The 15,803-nt window shown below is 42.5% G+C and overlaps 2 protein-coding genes across 9 annotated transcripts in view; both read right to left on the reverse strand.

Annotated features, from left to right (window-relative positions):
• Positions 1-395: 395 nt before the first annotated feature.
• LOC115593177 (protein FAM83B-like) lies at positions 396-11,785 on the reverse strand. Its single transcript, XM_030436634.1, has 5 exons — positions 11,699-11,785; positions 11,017-11,541; positions 6,496-6,660; positions 4,554-4,678; positions 396-3,260 (listed from the first exon to the last, which is right to left on the reverse strand). Exons 2-5 carry the CDS (start codon positions 11,452-11,454, stop codon positions 1,214-1,216), a joined length of 2,775 nt encoding a protein of 924 aa, XP_030292494.1. The 5' UTR covers positions 11,455-11,541; positions 11,699-11,785; the 3' UTR covers positions 396-1,213.
• A 289-nt stretch (positions 11,786-12,074) lies between these two features.
• The window catches only part of myom2a (myomesin 2a), a 29,091-nt gene continuing 25,362 nt past the window's right edge, over positions 12,075-15,803 (reverse strand). For 7 of the 8 annotated variants that reach the window (XM_030429308.1, XM_030429296.1, XM_030429287.1 and 4 more), the window contains 5 exons: positions 14,948-15,111; positions 14,766-14,802; positions 14,650-14,672; positions 14,235-14,290; positions 12,075-13,302 (listed from right to left, as the gene is read on the reverse strand). In XM_030429308.1, coding sequence (XP_030285168.1) covers positions 12,742-13,302; positions 14,235-14,290; positions 14,650-14,672; positions 14,766-14,802; positions 14,948-15,111 — 841 coding nt within the window. In that variant the 3' untranslated portion in view covers positions 12,075-12,741. The remainder of the gene's footprint in view (positions 13,303-14,234; positions 14,291-14,649; positions 14,673-14,765; positions 14,803-14,947; positions 15,112-15,803) is intronic. The other variant, XM_030429276.1, reaches the window with a different exon arrangement.

The raw sequence follows: 15,803 nt of genomic DNA on the forward strand, positions 1-15,803 counted from the left end.
AGTGGTATTATTCCAAAATGTGTAAAAAGTGAAGAAACTAACTTTATTTAGTTTCAGTTCTTCTAGAGTTTGTATCAGAAACAAACTCTCCAGGTCCAGTGCAGCGCGGAAGCGAACAGTGTGATGAAGTAGAAAAACAATTAAATAAGTTGGAAAAAAGTTTGAAATAGCCATCTGACATAACTTCAATCAGTTTGGGCCCTTTTTAACCTGATAGAGATGTTCATACAAATAATTTTCTACCTGTTTTGGCCTTTCAAAACAATTGTGTTCCAGATATTAGGCTCTGTGTCAACATAACTGATTTAGTTGTGAGTACGAGTAGAATATGAGTACCTTCAATAACCATGGGAACAGCTGAGAAACACAACACAGGGAAAATAAACAACTTCAAGCCGTATTAGAAACATTATATTTTACAAACTAGGCAAAACCAAAAAACATCGATGGATAAGGCTGGTGATACTACAGTACATTATTTTGTGATATTTTAAACACATTCAATGAAAAGACCCAAACCAACAACGAACATTGGTTAATTTCTAAATACTGTCTGAACATTGACTCCTTTGAATGCATACAGAAATTGTGCGTTTGTCAGAGACTGTTTTCAGCAGCGGATGAATCCACATTATGGGCAGCGAAATGGTGTTTATGTAATTGAGTCAACATGAAGTGAACATGCGGCTCATTTGTGTGTTTTTAAATAGTTTTGGGATGACAATGGAGCTCTATGTCGCAGAGGAAGGTCAGTTTTTTAGTTTTGGATACACAAATGACACCTGCTTGTGGGATCAGTTCATGACTAGTTTTGGTCTTTTCATGGGATTTGTTACGAATAAAGAAAACATGAATTCTCTCCAGTTATCCTTGTACTAAACTTCCAAAAAGAACAAACACATTCAATATAAACAGATGTATTTTCTAACGTCTGGTCTATAAACGCTCTTGTTACATCGACTTCACCGGTAAACAACTTGACATACTGGTATTTTCACATGAACCCTGCTTCCCTGTTACATTCACTTCATCCATGCAGATCATGATTCATTACATCTTGTGTTTTGGCATCAGCCGTAAAAATCTTCCCTGATAAGATCTGATAAGATCTTGGCCACACTGTCAAACCCATCAAAGAAAAAATGTAGCACCGTCCAGTGGTGAACTCTGCTTTCGTTCCTGAACATGGCTGCCTACTTCTCTTCCTGCAGCTCTACTTGTTCTTGCCTATTAGACCTCCTACTCGCTGCATGAATTTTCCCAGTTTGTTTTCAGTGCTACTCTGTGTCTGATACGCTGGATATCCAGACTGAGGCCTGTTCGTTGGAGCGCCTCTGTCTTTGAGATTGCTATCATTGTTCATCAAATATTCAAATCGACTGTAGACTTTCTGTCTTTGATTGGTAGTCGCCCCCTCGTCGTCCAGAGTGCTCCCCGATCCTCGGTCCTGCTCTGCTGCAGGGTTCGTCTTTCTCTTACTTGAACGCTGAATAGATAATCTCGGGAATGGAGACTTTGACCTCTCTGTCTCAGATGGTCCGTCGACAGAGTTCTGCGACCTGGAGATGTTCGGTGAATGACCTTTCTTTGTTGTTTGGTCCGCCGCAGATGCCTGTGAATGTTCTGCTTTGACCGGTTGGTTTGACACCGAGGGATTCTTCGATTTCAGCGAAGGTTTTCTTTGGAGCGTCTTCTCTTCTTTTGAAAGCAGTGAATATACTTTCATTCTCAAAGAATTTTTCCTTTGAAGCGTCGGTTCCTCGGACTGTGTCTGCCCTTTGTCCGTGTGACTGGTCTTAGGGTCCACTGCATGGTGGGAAGTGTTTGGGAAAGCTTGTGCCTCATTCAGTATTGGTGTCTGTCCTTTTGGAGATGCTGAGTCTGAGCTGTTGGCCACCTTACCTATGGAGCCATGTTTTCTCTTGACTTGCCCCTGATGTTGTGATTCTGCAGGTAAGTTCAGTGTCACAGAGTTCTCCTTTGGAGCAGCTTTCTCATGCTTGCGAATCTCATCGTTTCCCTCTTTGAATGCAGCGGACTCTGAACTGTTGACACGTGAGCCTGAACCCTCTTTCTCTTCTGGGATTTCGGTCAAAGATTCCATTGCTCTTGCATGCTGGTTACTGAGACCACTGGGCTGCAGATGAGAGAGCTTGAGCGATGGATCCTTTAGTTTCATATCTAAGTCACTCGCCGAGGTTGTTCTGGAAAGAGGCTCGTGCCAGTCGTATGTCGGTGTCGTCCTTCGATCTGAAACCGTTTTGACATCGTAGTGGGAGGTGGAACGATGTCCATCAGTGAGACCCTCTTCCATGTTTGGTTCACTGTCTTTGTTGTTGGCTGGTTTCAGGTTGCCTCCATTTTGAGCGTCTGACTCTAATTCTGCCACACTCATGTCCAGACCTCTTCGTAACGAGACAAATTGAGGTCTTTCTGGCAGATACCCGGACCTCAAGGACTCTTGGCTTTGCCTGAGGTTGGTGAAATCCTGCAGACTGAGCCTCTTTTGCCTCATTTCATCCATCCTGGACTTAATGTTCCTCGACCGGCTGTGAATCTGCTGAGACTGATACTCATTTAATCCGGTGTGACTACTGTATGGAGATGACATTGGGGATAGTGCATCATACGATGCATCTAGAGGCATGTCGCTGTCGTTCATGTATGTGTCCATCTTCCACCTGTGCAGTGACATCTCAGAGTTGAATGGAATCAGATTCTGATCCACTCCGTAGCGAGTCTGGTGCCTAAGATGCTGCTGAGACCTGTTCGATGGCAATGCGTCGTTCGCACCCCTCAGGTTCGATCCAGTCCTCTCTGGAGGAACAGGGACTCCGAGGTCTTTGGTTCCCATCCTCAGCCGAGTCAGGGAGTTTAACTTCTGCAGTTCTCCGCCGTAACTGTGTCCCCGCACCAGATTCCCGATGTCAGGATAGTGATATTGATGCAGTCTCTCCTGCACGCTGAGGCCCCTGGTCAACATGGCAGCATTGTTATACTTTTCTTCCTGAGCATTTCTCATGGCTTGCATCCCAATGGATCTCATGTGAATCTGATGGAGGGATAGCTGGCTGGATTTTGGGCTCTGCATGGCCACAGGTTCTCTCAGGTACTGGGCAGATGGCCTCTCCGTGGACCGCACCGGAGGAACGGTGGAGCGAGCGTACAATCTTCGAAACTCCTCATCGTAAGAGCAAACCAGCTGACCCGTGATCACCAGGATCATGCTGAGGTTGATCTTCTCATATGACCATGTGAAACTGAAAAAAAAAAAATAGTGTCATGAGTCATCAGAGATCCAACAGGGATGATGATGAACTGATACTCATCTTTATGACCCAAACTTTATGCAAACAAGGTTTATAAAACAGGATTTGGGACCTAAACTAAACTGTGAACACAGAACAACCCAGAAATCACACAAGGTTACATTTCATCTGGTATTAACATGTGATCTGTGTCATGTATGCTCGATTCTCCCCTCTCACAACAGATGCCCCCTTTTGTTTTGTCTAAATTCTCTTCTCTGTTCGACCTCAGACTTTACCCATCAATCCTTGTCACCTGACTCCCACATCCACCTGCTCACTTTTGTCTCATTAAACAGTACTTACACCAGCCCCGCTGTTCTCCAGTCAGCTGCCACATCCTCAATGTTCCTTTGTCCTTCTGCTTTACAGTCATCTGATCCTGAACTTGAACCCAAACCTGTACCTGCTTGCCTGCCCCATTCCTGTTATCCTGTGGAGTCTGGACCATTTCATTTTGGACTTGTACGCTTATGTTTCAACGTTTTTCCCATAAGTCACCAAACCGTTCCTGTCTGTATTTCGATCCTTTTCCTTGCTACCTTGTACACATACTTGCCAAGTGACTCACCCTTGCTCTTTCCAATTCTCCAATATTTCTCCTCATTCATTACAATTTTTCACACTTTCTCCTTCAGTATTTTGCTGTATTGTTGCCCCTTGTCCTCCTCAGTGAGAGAGAGATGGACTGAAATGCATTGGACGAAGAACATTTAAAAAAATTTGAGATGCCCTGGAGAGAAGAATCCCTGTTTCTTGTGTAAAGTCTTACAGAACAGGGGCTGTAAAATTTGTTACATCAATGAATTTTGAATGAATGACAGGTGAAGTTAATTCTAGATGGTGAATTGTTCTGTTTGGTTGTCAGAGAAATTAAAAGTAAAATTAGCAAGTTGCCAAGTACGCTTGTAAACACATGTTGACGTGTCCACAATGTGGTCAGATCTCAAAATACCAATTAGTCAGGCGGCACTGACAGACAGTGTCAACAACATAGCATTGAAAATGGATGGGCGTCACTGACAAGTTGTTACCTCTACGTGTAGCAGTTGTATTAACAATCTTTTTTCCAGATAAGACATCCAGATACAAATCACTTTTTAAAGTCAGGCATGGATGGCAACAGTATGTTGAATTTCATTAAGAAACAGCAGGTGGATTACAGACTTATGTTAATCAATGGCTCCTAATTTGGTTTAATTGTTGAGTAATACACCTGAGTGGATAAAGGTAGAACCGACTCACCTGTACGTTCCGTACAACACTGTCCGGCAGTCCACCAGAAGGAATTTTTGCTCCAGATCTCCGTGGAACTTCACCCCGGACCGACACTTATACTGCTGCCCCTGAACCGTCCGAACACGAATGTTCTGATGGAGAGAAAAACAAAAAAGAGTCACCAGGTTAGAGTTTCCTCAGCCAGGGAAATTATTATTTAACTGAGTACTTGTTTGTACATGTTCCTTCTCAAATCAATACATGTATTTATACCTAAACCTGCTGATTTTAGGCCACTTGGGGTCTGAAAGAAGTCGTAAAACACAACACTGACATACCATCACCTGTTTTTGTTGACATATGCTGCAGCTCATTTATCATTTTAGTGAGTTTTCTAGTTTGAACTTTCTTACCAATCGTCGTTAATAACAACCAGTTTGAATGGGATGTAATTTACTTCACTAGATGTAATTTCATGCAGAGGTTTTTTCAATTCAATTCTAAAAGTGATTCTGGGAATTTGAAGTCATGCAGTAGTTTTTTCCACTTTCATTGAGTACACCCACCCTTTGTGATACTCAACAAGATTGAACCTGTGCACCAGTTTCTCTGAGGCTGGTATTTTGATGTCGCTACTGGCTAAGCAATTTGCACAGAGATCACAGAGCTTGACTGTGTTTCTCTCTGACGTCTCTTTGTTTGTGCTGGTGATGCTGTTCGACAGGAAAATCCAGCCACGCTAACAGATCAGTCCTACGGCTGCTGCAGTCGTCTCGTATGATAATAGCAGGTAGAAACACAGCATGGGAATGCTGGTAAATGACAACGTTTTCACGAGGGTGTGGAGCAAATGTCAGACTTAATCCACTGAATGCTCCTGCCAACAGAAGAAAGGTCATGCCACAGGCGAAACGTCCTCTGGAAGCGAACATCGGTGGAATATAAATGAACAAGGACAGAGAATTTAGGTCGTTTTATTTCCTCCAAATGTCAGAAAAAATTTCACATCAGATCATATTTAACACGTTTTGTGTTGCACTTGTGTGTGTCTGCAATACAATATGTCTATCTTAGAACAGTGGATGTCTGTTTCTCTGTGAATGTTGATGACCAGAATAAAAGTGATCATTTTTGAACCCTCAGCAGTAATTTGTATATTTGTTTAAATTCCCCTTAAACTTTTTATGTTGAGCACAAAATCCTCATTACATACATGATACGATATGATTTGATAACGTACGACAACGATACGATATGTAACGATATGATATGAAGCGATACGATACAAAACATCTTTGTTGGCACATGCAGCTTCATCACCTGTTGATGAGTGGACAGTTGATGCACTATACTGGGAGGACAACAAAGCTTTTAGCATCTCACTTTCAGGTGTTAGATAAATTGTTAATAGGTGTGGATTTGCTATCACAGAACATTGGGGATAATGTCCTGTGGTGGGCATCACAGCGGGTAATGTAACAAGTGCATTGCACAGCATAAACAACCACGTATATAGTTGATGAAGTGGATCACATGATTGATTTTGTAATGTTTTGTTTTCTTCCCTGCACCTGCATGCTGTTATAGTGATAATGAACCAAAACAGCCCAAACTTGGTTGGTGCACGCTGAGTCTCATTATAAAATGACATCAGTCATTGCAGACGTTTTTTGTCCCAACGTTCAGCCCAAGTCGGCGTCACCTTCCTGTGTTTGTTTCTTTGGTTTTATGACACTGACATTTCTGGCTCCTCAGGCCCACAAATCACCCACTCACTGGAGTTGCAAGATGCTTCCATCATCACCAACCTGAGCACATTTTTGCTGGGTTTTCCAAAGTTTTGCAAGATAAACATTTTTGCTGACACATACACATGTCTGCTGTGCCTGAAAATTGACTTTCCATCAACATGTGGAGGAGGAGATGATGACTAAATGAACATGAATAAGATCATGACGGTGTTTCTCACCTTGAGGTCTTGGATGTTGATGCCCACCCTGTTCGACATGGCGAGGAAGCTGCTGTAGCGGGACTCATCCAGGAGGATGTAGACTGCCACGCCCCTCAACGTGGCTGTGATGAGCTCTTTGAAAATATCCACATCAGTGAAGACATCCATCGATATGGCGATAACCTGGAGACACAGTAAATGTTAAAAAACCCTTTAAATACATGAAGAAACAATGTTTATTCAGACTGTTTGAGGAGTCGATGACATTTTGCTGCTGTAGATGTTTAATGTTGAGCTTATTTAACTAGTTTATATACTGTTGCATCATATTCTGTAAGATAGCGTGACATTAACTGCCACTAGATATCAGAGCAGCTGAAGACAGCATCCAAACACACTGGAGTGCGACGTCACTCTACGCTCAGGACGCCATTACTCAACTCTATTTTTACAAAGCAAATACTTCGCTGCCGTATAAATGTTCAATATCTATAATATTTAATGTTTAATAAGTAGGAGAATATTTCTCTACACATAAACAAACACTTATACAAGGTTTTCACTGGACTGACTGGACTGAAAGGTAACTAGTAACTAAAGCTGCCAGATAAATACTCATAGTAGTGGAGTAAAAAGTAAAATATTTGCATCTGAGATATGGTAAAAGTACAAATACCTTTAATTCTAAGTCTACTTAAAGGGTAACTCCATCAATTTTGCATAAAAATGTGTTTACAGGGGGGATAGATGTAATAGGATTTGTCAAGATACAAAAAAAGGCCATAATATATTCTCATAAAGTTACAGAAAAAAGGTGTGTTTAGATTACAATACATTCAGTGAAAAAAGGGGATTACTAACAGGATTACAATCTAAATAAAGAATGACGTACTCATCTGTAAACACGCTCTAATGTGGGAAAATGGTGGAGTTACCCTTTAAGGTAAGATAGTTACATTCAAACATTGTGAATGAGTCAACTGATAGAAATGGATCCACACACAGAATTTAAACATATATCTTAAATTTAACACTTTAAAACAGATGCTATTTTTATGTTTTAGGCCTAAATTATGATTTAAGACATTTTGAGACACATTTTTTTTTATCCTAATTTAAATGTTAACAAGGAAGGTTATTGACAAGCCACACAGCGGCCTGGAGGAGTGGTTCTAAAAGACATGAGAGTGCGACTGAAATCATGTCTGAGAGCATCAAGGAGGACTGGAGGTGTTTGTTTTGATGACGTTCTGCTACGACTACATCACCGTCTACATGTGCATACATTGAGCGGTGCATATCGAAGAGCTACACTGTGAGTGCTTTTCATCAATCATTCTCAGATCGAGGATATCTATGGAATGACACACACACACACACACACACACCCTGCTGTAATTTCTGAATTATCAGGTTCAGCTCTGCAGACATCTGAACATCGAGAAAACTCAAGCTGAGACACGTCGGCCGGTTGACATCGTGTGTCTGAAAGGGAAACATGACCTTCATGCTAACCTTTTCCATTAAGAGCTCACAATAAGCAAATTAACTTCTTGGCCTGAAGCAGAGTAAACTGTGTGTGTGCGTGTGTGTGTGTGTGTATGCATAGTGATATATGTTCTTTAAGTTGTATACTTCATGCTGTAGCAAGATCTTTTGGCATTTACTCAAGAACATGGACTAAAGGCTAAAAATTCCCCTCAGGTGCCTAGTTTTTCACCTTGAGTCAACGCTCTGCTAGCTTTAAGGGAACAGTTCACTCAAAAATGAACACTCAGTCATTATCTCCTCCCTCCATGTTGATGGAAAGTCCAAGTCCAAGCATTCGACAGAGGGTCGAGCTTGTGAACCCTCTGTCTCACTGAAGCTGAGCAGCTTCAGTGAAGATTTATACTTTGGGATCTTGGAGCTTCCTGAGATTTAGACGAGCTGTACGGAGCCATTTTTTGTTTTTTGTTTTATTTGTCTCCAGCTACTTCGGTTGTTTAGCAGAATGCTGCAATGCTGTTTTGCTGTGAAGCTCCAGAAATGTTTTGTGGACTACGACAGGGAGGAGAGGAGGACTGGATTAACATTTTTGAGTGAACTGTTCCTTTAACGTCAGGAGCTGCTGAACACATGCTATGTTATGACTTTATTGTTGCAGCTGGTTGAGGTGGATGATCATTTTAAAACTCTCTGACCGATTATTTTCTCCATTTTATCAACTGATTATATCATCAGACTTACCTCGATCCGATGTGACACCTTCAGTGTGTTCATTTCATCCAACTAGCAGTCCGAACCTCAACATTATTACACAGTGTGGGTTCAGTCTTTAAGGAATTAGGGTGTGTTGGTTATAAGTGATGTCATTAAGTGTCATTTTATCAATTAACCATACGTTCATCATTGCTCGTATGACGCTTAATGACACCTAATGACAATAATAAGGGCAGGAGAATTATTTGAATTCTTCTTCTATTACTAACCATTCAATTACGCGTGCTGCTGCCGAATCACAGGCTGTTCTTTGGCTCATCTTGGTTTAATGTCATCAGTAGGTTTGTTATTACAGACTTGATGGAACAGAACCGTCAGCATCTCGTTTAGCAAAGCGATTATGGTTTTATAACAATGAACGAGCAGCTGCAGGATGCAGCAGGTCTGACCTACAGGAGCGCGGCAGGCTGCGTTCTAACACGTGTCTGCTCCTGATCTCAGGACTGAGTCAGGTGAAGTGGATCCATTCAGAGTTTAGGATTTGTTTCTGCATGTTTCATTTGAATGGAGGAGTCAGTCCCATGAACTTAAAGGTCCGATCTGTAAGAAAGTTTAGTTTTGAGTCTCAAACCTGTCAAATACTGACGCTTTGAGACTAAGTCCGACCCGTCCCACAATCCCCAAAGAAAAGAAAACTTTAACTTTCTTACAGACTGGAGCTTTAACTTTCTCAGAACAATTACCAGATCACAGAATCTCTATTGATCTTATAAATGTTAGGTTGTCAACAAACAGAATGTGAACTCCTCCCAGGCAGCTTAAACACCAAATCATACCTCTGAGTATATGTCGCCAGTGTAAATAACCCCTTATCATGACAGGAAGTTACAGCCCCGGAGACGGCGGCGTCTCCGACCCTTGAGGGTGACTTCAGACAGCCGGCCACCTTTTGGGCCTAAAGGCGTTGCATTCATGATGGTCAAAGGACATAATCACTTCTGTCCTCACTTCCCAGCTACCGGTCGTCTAGTCTGAGAGAGCTGGATCTGAGTAACAACGACCTGCAGGACTCAGGAGTGAAGCCGCTGTCTGTTGGACTGAAGAGTCCACACTGTAAACTAGAGACCCTCAGGTCAGGTTTCAGGAGTGAAGCCGCTGTCTGTTGGACTGAAGAGTCCATACTGTAAACTAGGTCAGGATTCAGCTTCTATTCCAACCCTAAATGTAGCATGTACAAGTATCTATTAAAAAAATATATACCCACCACATGTTGGATTTAACAGTATAGATTAAACTGAAAACCACTTTGGTACAAATTGTTTCTGATATCTGGAGCAGTGAAACTTCACTAACAGCACCATACTGAAGCGGGATTAAAACTGTTTCTTTGTGACTTTTAAAAGAATAAGGGTCAGAGTTTCGCTTCACAGTTAGACATAAAACAGAAGGACTTGTGTGTTCAGCTGTCTCCACTGATGTACAGCCTAGTCGAGGCCCACAGTGTGCTTTGTATGCAGAGAAATATGTATGAGTGTGTGTTTTCCTCTGTGCAAAGCAACGCCTTTCATTGTGTGTTTGCGCTGCTATTGTTGTTGGACTCCATTTGTAAATATGTCTGCAGCAAAGTCAGGAAGATGAATCTCTGCAAATCTATCCACCTGATAGATCAGATGTCAGATAGTTTTATTTGGCCCCCTTCCCAACATCACAAGACTGATTTCAACCATCATCATGTGGGGAAACAAAGACGTAAGAAGATGTAATGTTCTGGAATGTGGAGAAAAGGCGTGTTAGTGTCTCGTATCTGCAGAGAGTTTCTTATTTTCTCTCTTTGTTGCCGGGAATGAGACTCAGCAATCAACTGTCTTTGTGGTGTGTTCAGGAACAGCTGGGACAAATCCTAATGATTCTACCCTTAACTTTAATAGTTTTTGAATTCTAGTAATATGACGTGAGCTTCAGAGGGAGACTTTTTACTCTGATACTCTGAGTACATGTCAGAGCCTGTAATCTATTACTTTTACTGGAGTAAAGAAGCTGAATCAGTACTTCTACTTTTACCAGAGTCTGAGTCTTCTATTTGAGGAACAATGTGTGGACTGTTGGATTCTCTGGTTTGTACACAGCTCAACAAAATATAAAACACATGTCGGGTCATTTTTAGACATTTCAATGCTGGAATGTTGCATATTTTATCTTTTATATTTAAAGTATTTTGATAATTGATTGATTGGTTTTAGAGTCCACTGGACCGCTTCTCTCTGGTTTGTGTAACTCTGTTCAACGGCCAACAGATAGATGGTGAAACTACTGTACTCGACTGTGTTTGCTCCTCACCTGCCTCGCCTCCTGAATCTGTTTGCGAACCACTTCTTTAATGCTCGGTGTATTTAGCCTGGGCGGATGGTACAGCAGGCTGATGCTCGTGTCTATGCTCTCCAGCGACACGTCCGGCCAGCCCAGCTCCAGGTCTGGCACCTCCTCGTCCGACTCGATTGGGAAGTATGTGGAAGGACTGACCCCGTCCTTGTCCTGTTTCTCCTCGGCCTCTTCCTCCAGGACAGGTAACTCTGCATTTTCCAAAATGAACAGGATCTCCTCCTCTGACAGAAGGTGGCTGATCTGCTCTGCCTGGAGGAACTCCTCGTAGGCCTCTTTGCCCCCACAGAGCAGGGCGTAGATGGCCAGACGGTAGGATTCCTTATAATGTGGCTGGATGTAAACCGGATCGTCGTCTTCTATCAGCGAAGACAGCTGGGACAGATTGGACTCCATCGATGCCCCTCTGAGTCTCTACTCACAACAGGCCTTGAGGTTTACCTTCTGTGTGACAAGTGGCGTGACCGGTAACCATTCTGTTCCCTGTAATGAAGCAACAGACACTGCAGAGTTCACTGAGAGCGACAGAGCTGTTCAAAGTGACAAAAACCTGTCTGTCAAGTGTGATTCACCACAAGATAAACAATACAAGGCATGTGCTGCCTTCTTCTGCAAATTTACAGGTAACTAAAAAACTTACTTCATGACTTGATAAAGAAAAACCCCGGTTTGTTCCTGAGTCCTGAACCTTGACGAAAAGCAGCTTGTAAAGGTTAAACTGCAGTCGGTGGTGGCGTGTGTGCTCTCTGCAGAATGAAGCAGCAGCTCTAAGGTGTGGGTTTGACCTGTCTGTGCAAACTGAATAGCTTGTTGTACCTGCCCTATTACTCACGCTCTGTAACAAGCCCTGCCCACCTGGCCTCACCTGGGCTGTTGGAGCAGATTTTCATGCAGCCCTTATGAGCCTGGATTCAACACAAGATGTGCACATTTTTTTTATTTTCAGCTTCATTCAGAGTCATGTTATCTCCTGTCATGTCTGACAAGAGCAGATATTACACACAGAGACAACAGACAGAGGTTGATAAGTAAAGTTTATTGCCATCACAAAGCCTTGGGGGACACAGACAGACAGACAGACAGACAGACAAACCAGGGCAGGAAGTAAATGTTTCTTTATTCACAGGATCAGCTTTATTGGGATCTCCAAGTGATGAAAGCTACCTAGGACAAAAGCAGCTGTTGATGACAGAGGAAAAACTAAAACACAAAGAATAATCTGGTATCTGAACCTCTCAGCTCTGTCACAAGAAATAAATGTAAACAGGCGTTCCACTAATGTAGCGTAGTGGAAGGTGCAGCTTTTAAAACACAGAACACAAACATCTACCCTGGTTTTGTATTTTTCTTAGTTTTTGTGCCTTTTCGCTCCTGTGAAACACAGTCGACATGAAACAGCTGGACAGGACATCTACTGCATGTTCGCCACTGTAAAAGTCCCTCTTTTGCAGGTTTATATTCTGCAATTCGTTCTCAGAAACACAGAGAGAATTAAAGAGCAAAAAAACCTTCAAACTGGTGAGAAGCCCGTTTTTTGTCAGTGGTAGTCCAGAAGTTCAGAAAGTGGGACTTTTAACAGCGACTACATCTACATAAACTTTAACAGCTGATAGTTTCACACTCATGCTATAAATCAGCTTTGCTAACAGCAAACTTTTCCCCTCGTGACATCACCACCACTGTTTACTTCCTGGGTGGGGTCGGAGACTTCATGAATCTGGGCGGGGTGGGCGACTTGACGCCGCGAGATGGAGTGGGGGTTGGGGACTTTGGAGTCGGGGTTGGAGATTTGGGGACTGGGGTTGGAGATTTGGGGACTGGGGTGGAAGCGGGGGTGGAGCCTGGGCTCTTCACAGATGGCGCCGGGGTGTGGGACTTGGAGGGGGTGGGGGTGGGGGTCTTGGAGGGGGGAGCAGGGGACCTCGGCACAGGCGTGGCTGCAGGTGTAGCAGCTGGCGTGGCGGCAGGCGTTTTGGGTTGTCCCAGTTTGGGCTCGGGGATCTTCTCACCGTGCCTGTAGACACTGACGGTGATCTCGACAAACTCTCCGCCGTACTTGTTCCGCACGTTGATGCTGTACTTGCCGGAGTCGTCGGGAGTGACTTGGTTGATGACGAGGCTGGCAAACTTGCCGCCGTCAAACGTGACCTTGGTGTGCTCGGTGGAGGCGACTTCCTGCTCATTCTTGAACCAGGTGACCTCGGGGGTCGGCTCGCCCCACACGGTGCAGGTCAGGCTCAGAGACTGCAGAGGGTCGAGAGTCAAGTCAATAACAGAATTCATAAAGTAGATATAAAAGTACGTAATCCTTCTTTATCGCCACGTCAGACTAGAAGTGTGTGGCTGGTTCTCAACCTGTGGATCGGGCCCCCTAAAGGGGTCGTGAGATTAATCTTAGGGTTTGCAAGGTGGGTGCAAGGATAAGACAGATATATGTTTCTGTCACAGACAGGTTTATTTTTAAAGACTTCTTGGGACTTTCTGCATACTTTAATTTCTTTTAGCCTCCAAAAAGTAAAAATAAAAAACAATCATTGAAGAAATTAGCATTAGAAGTAAATGTGAGTTGGGATTTTTTTTCTACTATTTTCAAGATAAAGAATAAACTTCTTTGTAGCTTATAAATGAAATCATTAACTGAACATCGTGAGCTTGATGATCAGCAGAGTCGTCTTTGGGAAATCTGAGCAAACTCCAAGCATCGATGAAGAATCTCTGCAGACAGCTTGTAAGAAGACCTCCTGTTAAAAATATATGAACTGTATATATAAATATAAATGTAAACGTCTCTGTTCACAGGGAGGTCTGTAGATTATTCACACTAACAGGTGAACTCTCTCTGGAAAGAGGAAATACTCTTTAATTTACATGTTTTTTTTCAGTGAGCTGCATAAACAAAATCCCTGATGGTTTTCACACTATCTGACTGAAAACACTTCGAGAAACAGCACGTGTCCACCAAGAAGCTGACATCACTAAGTTTGCATCTCTTTTCTTGACTCTCAAAAAAGACTTCCATGTACATTTTGTTCCAGTACTTCATAGGAATGCTGCAGTACAGCTCTTTGACCCCGTCGCTATTGTCAGCTTGCAACGGCGTAAAACAAAACACCTAAAGTGAATGTAAGACAATGTCACCTTACACAACACAGTGTCCATTTATATCAACACCTCACCTTCTGTTCCATGATAGTGACCACGTCAGGCAGACCGCCGACCACTCTGCCACGGTCTGAGGACAGACGACAACATGAACGTTACTCCGGTGAAGAAAATCACCTTGTTTACATTGTGAGGTGATGCAACACTTCACCTGTCACAGTGTTATTAAGGTTTACATGCTCAGAAGATGGAGGAGGAGGAGGAGGAGGAGGAATGTGAAGCTCTCTTTGAAGTCATCATTTCAAAACTCATAATTTGCATACAAAGCAAAAAAACTGAGGCTCCTCTGAAAATGTTCAGAATGCTCAAAGAGCTGCTGGTGGCGTCTTTGAAAACTTCCTCGTGACCAGATTAGACATCATCTCTCGACTCATCCATGATATTTAAATGTCATGAATATATTATCATAATAAATAAAGATATACTCACTCTTCTCAGCGAATGCAGCTGCCCTAAAAGATGAAAGAACGACGGTATAATTAATAAAGTTCAGATACAACTTCAAGAGATTTGTTCACCAACTACTCGACTGTCCAGGAACTTACTTAAGTCTCAGGTATTCCTCGTAGGCGTCTGTGTACGCTGAAAAAAGAGGAATAATCTACGTTACTTTTCAAGAACGCAGATCTAGAAATCAAATGTTTGGCCACAGATTAATAAAATAAAACTGAATACAAACATTGATTAGAAACATTAAGTCGAGATAAAGTGTTAATTCCTTCTTTACCTTGTCCGGAGAGGTCAAAGGTTCTGGTGTGGGTCTTCACACCGTCTGAGATCTCGATGGAGTAGTGACCCTTCTCCTTGTCGGACGGATCGCAGATCTGCATCCAGGCCATCTCTGCCGTGCCGCCGATCCTCATCTTCTCAGAGGAGGCGATCTTACTCTCCCTGCAGGGTTTACAACCACAGGCTCTCATTCTACACTGATAACGACGGATCAAAGGCTGAACACAGTAACTACAACAACTCAGAGCTGACTGACTGATGAGGGATTTCTCCTCCATCCATAAACGAGTATGAGAGGAGAATACCAAATAATGAATCAGCTGAGGCAATGACAGAAAACAGCTGCTCTCATAGGACTGATTTGTGAGAAATATTGCAAGTAGGTACAAAGTCTGAGAGAAACTACATCAATCTAATTGTTAATAATTTTGCTGTTTGGTCGATAAAACGTCAAGAAAATGATGAAAAATGTTGATCAAAGTCCGAGATGACGTCCAAGAACCAAAGTCATTCAGTTCACTGTCACAGAGGAGGAAAGCAACCAGAGAGTATTCATATTTAAGATGCTGGAATCAGAGTTTTGACTTTTCTTTATGACACTAATTTAATAACCACTCCCCTTATTCCAAAAAGTAATAAAAACAGTAGTAAAAACAGTAATCCCATTATTGTCCACATGAAGTTCCCTGAAATGTAATTTTCCACATCAACATATTGATCTAACATAATATTATTCTAAGTATTCCAGCGGTGGTGGATTTGTTTCGACCGTACAAACAGCCTCCTTCTCTCAGTCTTTCAACCACCTTCTTGAAAACGTCTGCACTGTGATAATCACTCATATTAATGACAAC

This window comes from Sparus aurata, chromosome 1 (assembly GCF_900880675.1).
Source record: "Sparus aurata chromosome 1, fSpaAur1.1, whole genome shotgun sequence".
In the NCBI taxonomy this organism is placed as follows: Eukaryota; Metazoa; Chordata; class Actinopteri; order Spariformes; family Sparidae; genus Sparus; species Sparus aurata.

Bases quoted from the DNA above. Each gene is read 5' to 3' on its own strand.
- LOC115593177 (XM_030436634.1), bottom strand. From the start codon at position 11,454: ATGGAGTCCAATCTGTCCCAGCTGTCTTCGCTGATAGAAGACGACGAT. The intron at 6,661-11,016 runs GTGAGGAGCAAA...CTGTGTCTCCAG, and splicing joins AGATTCAGGAGGCGAGGCAG to GTTATCGCCATATCGATGGA. The intron at 3,261-4,553 runs GTGAGTCGGTTC...TTTTTTTTTCAG, and splicing joins GTGTTGTACGGAACGTACAG to TTTCACATGGTCATATGAGA.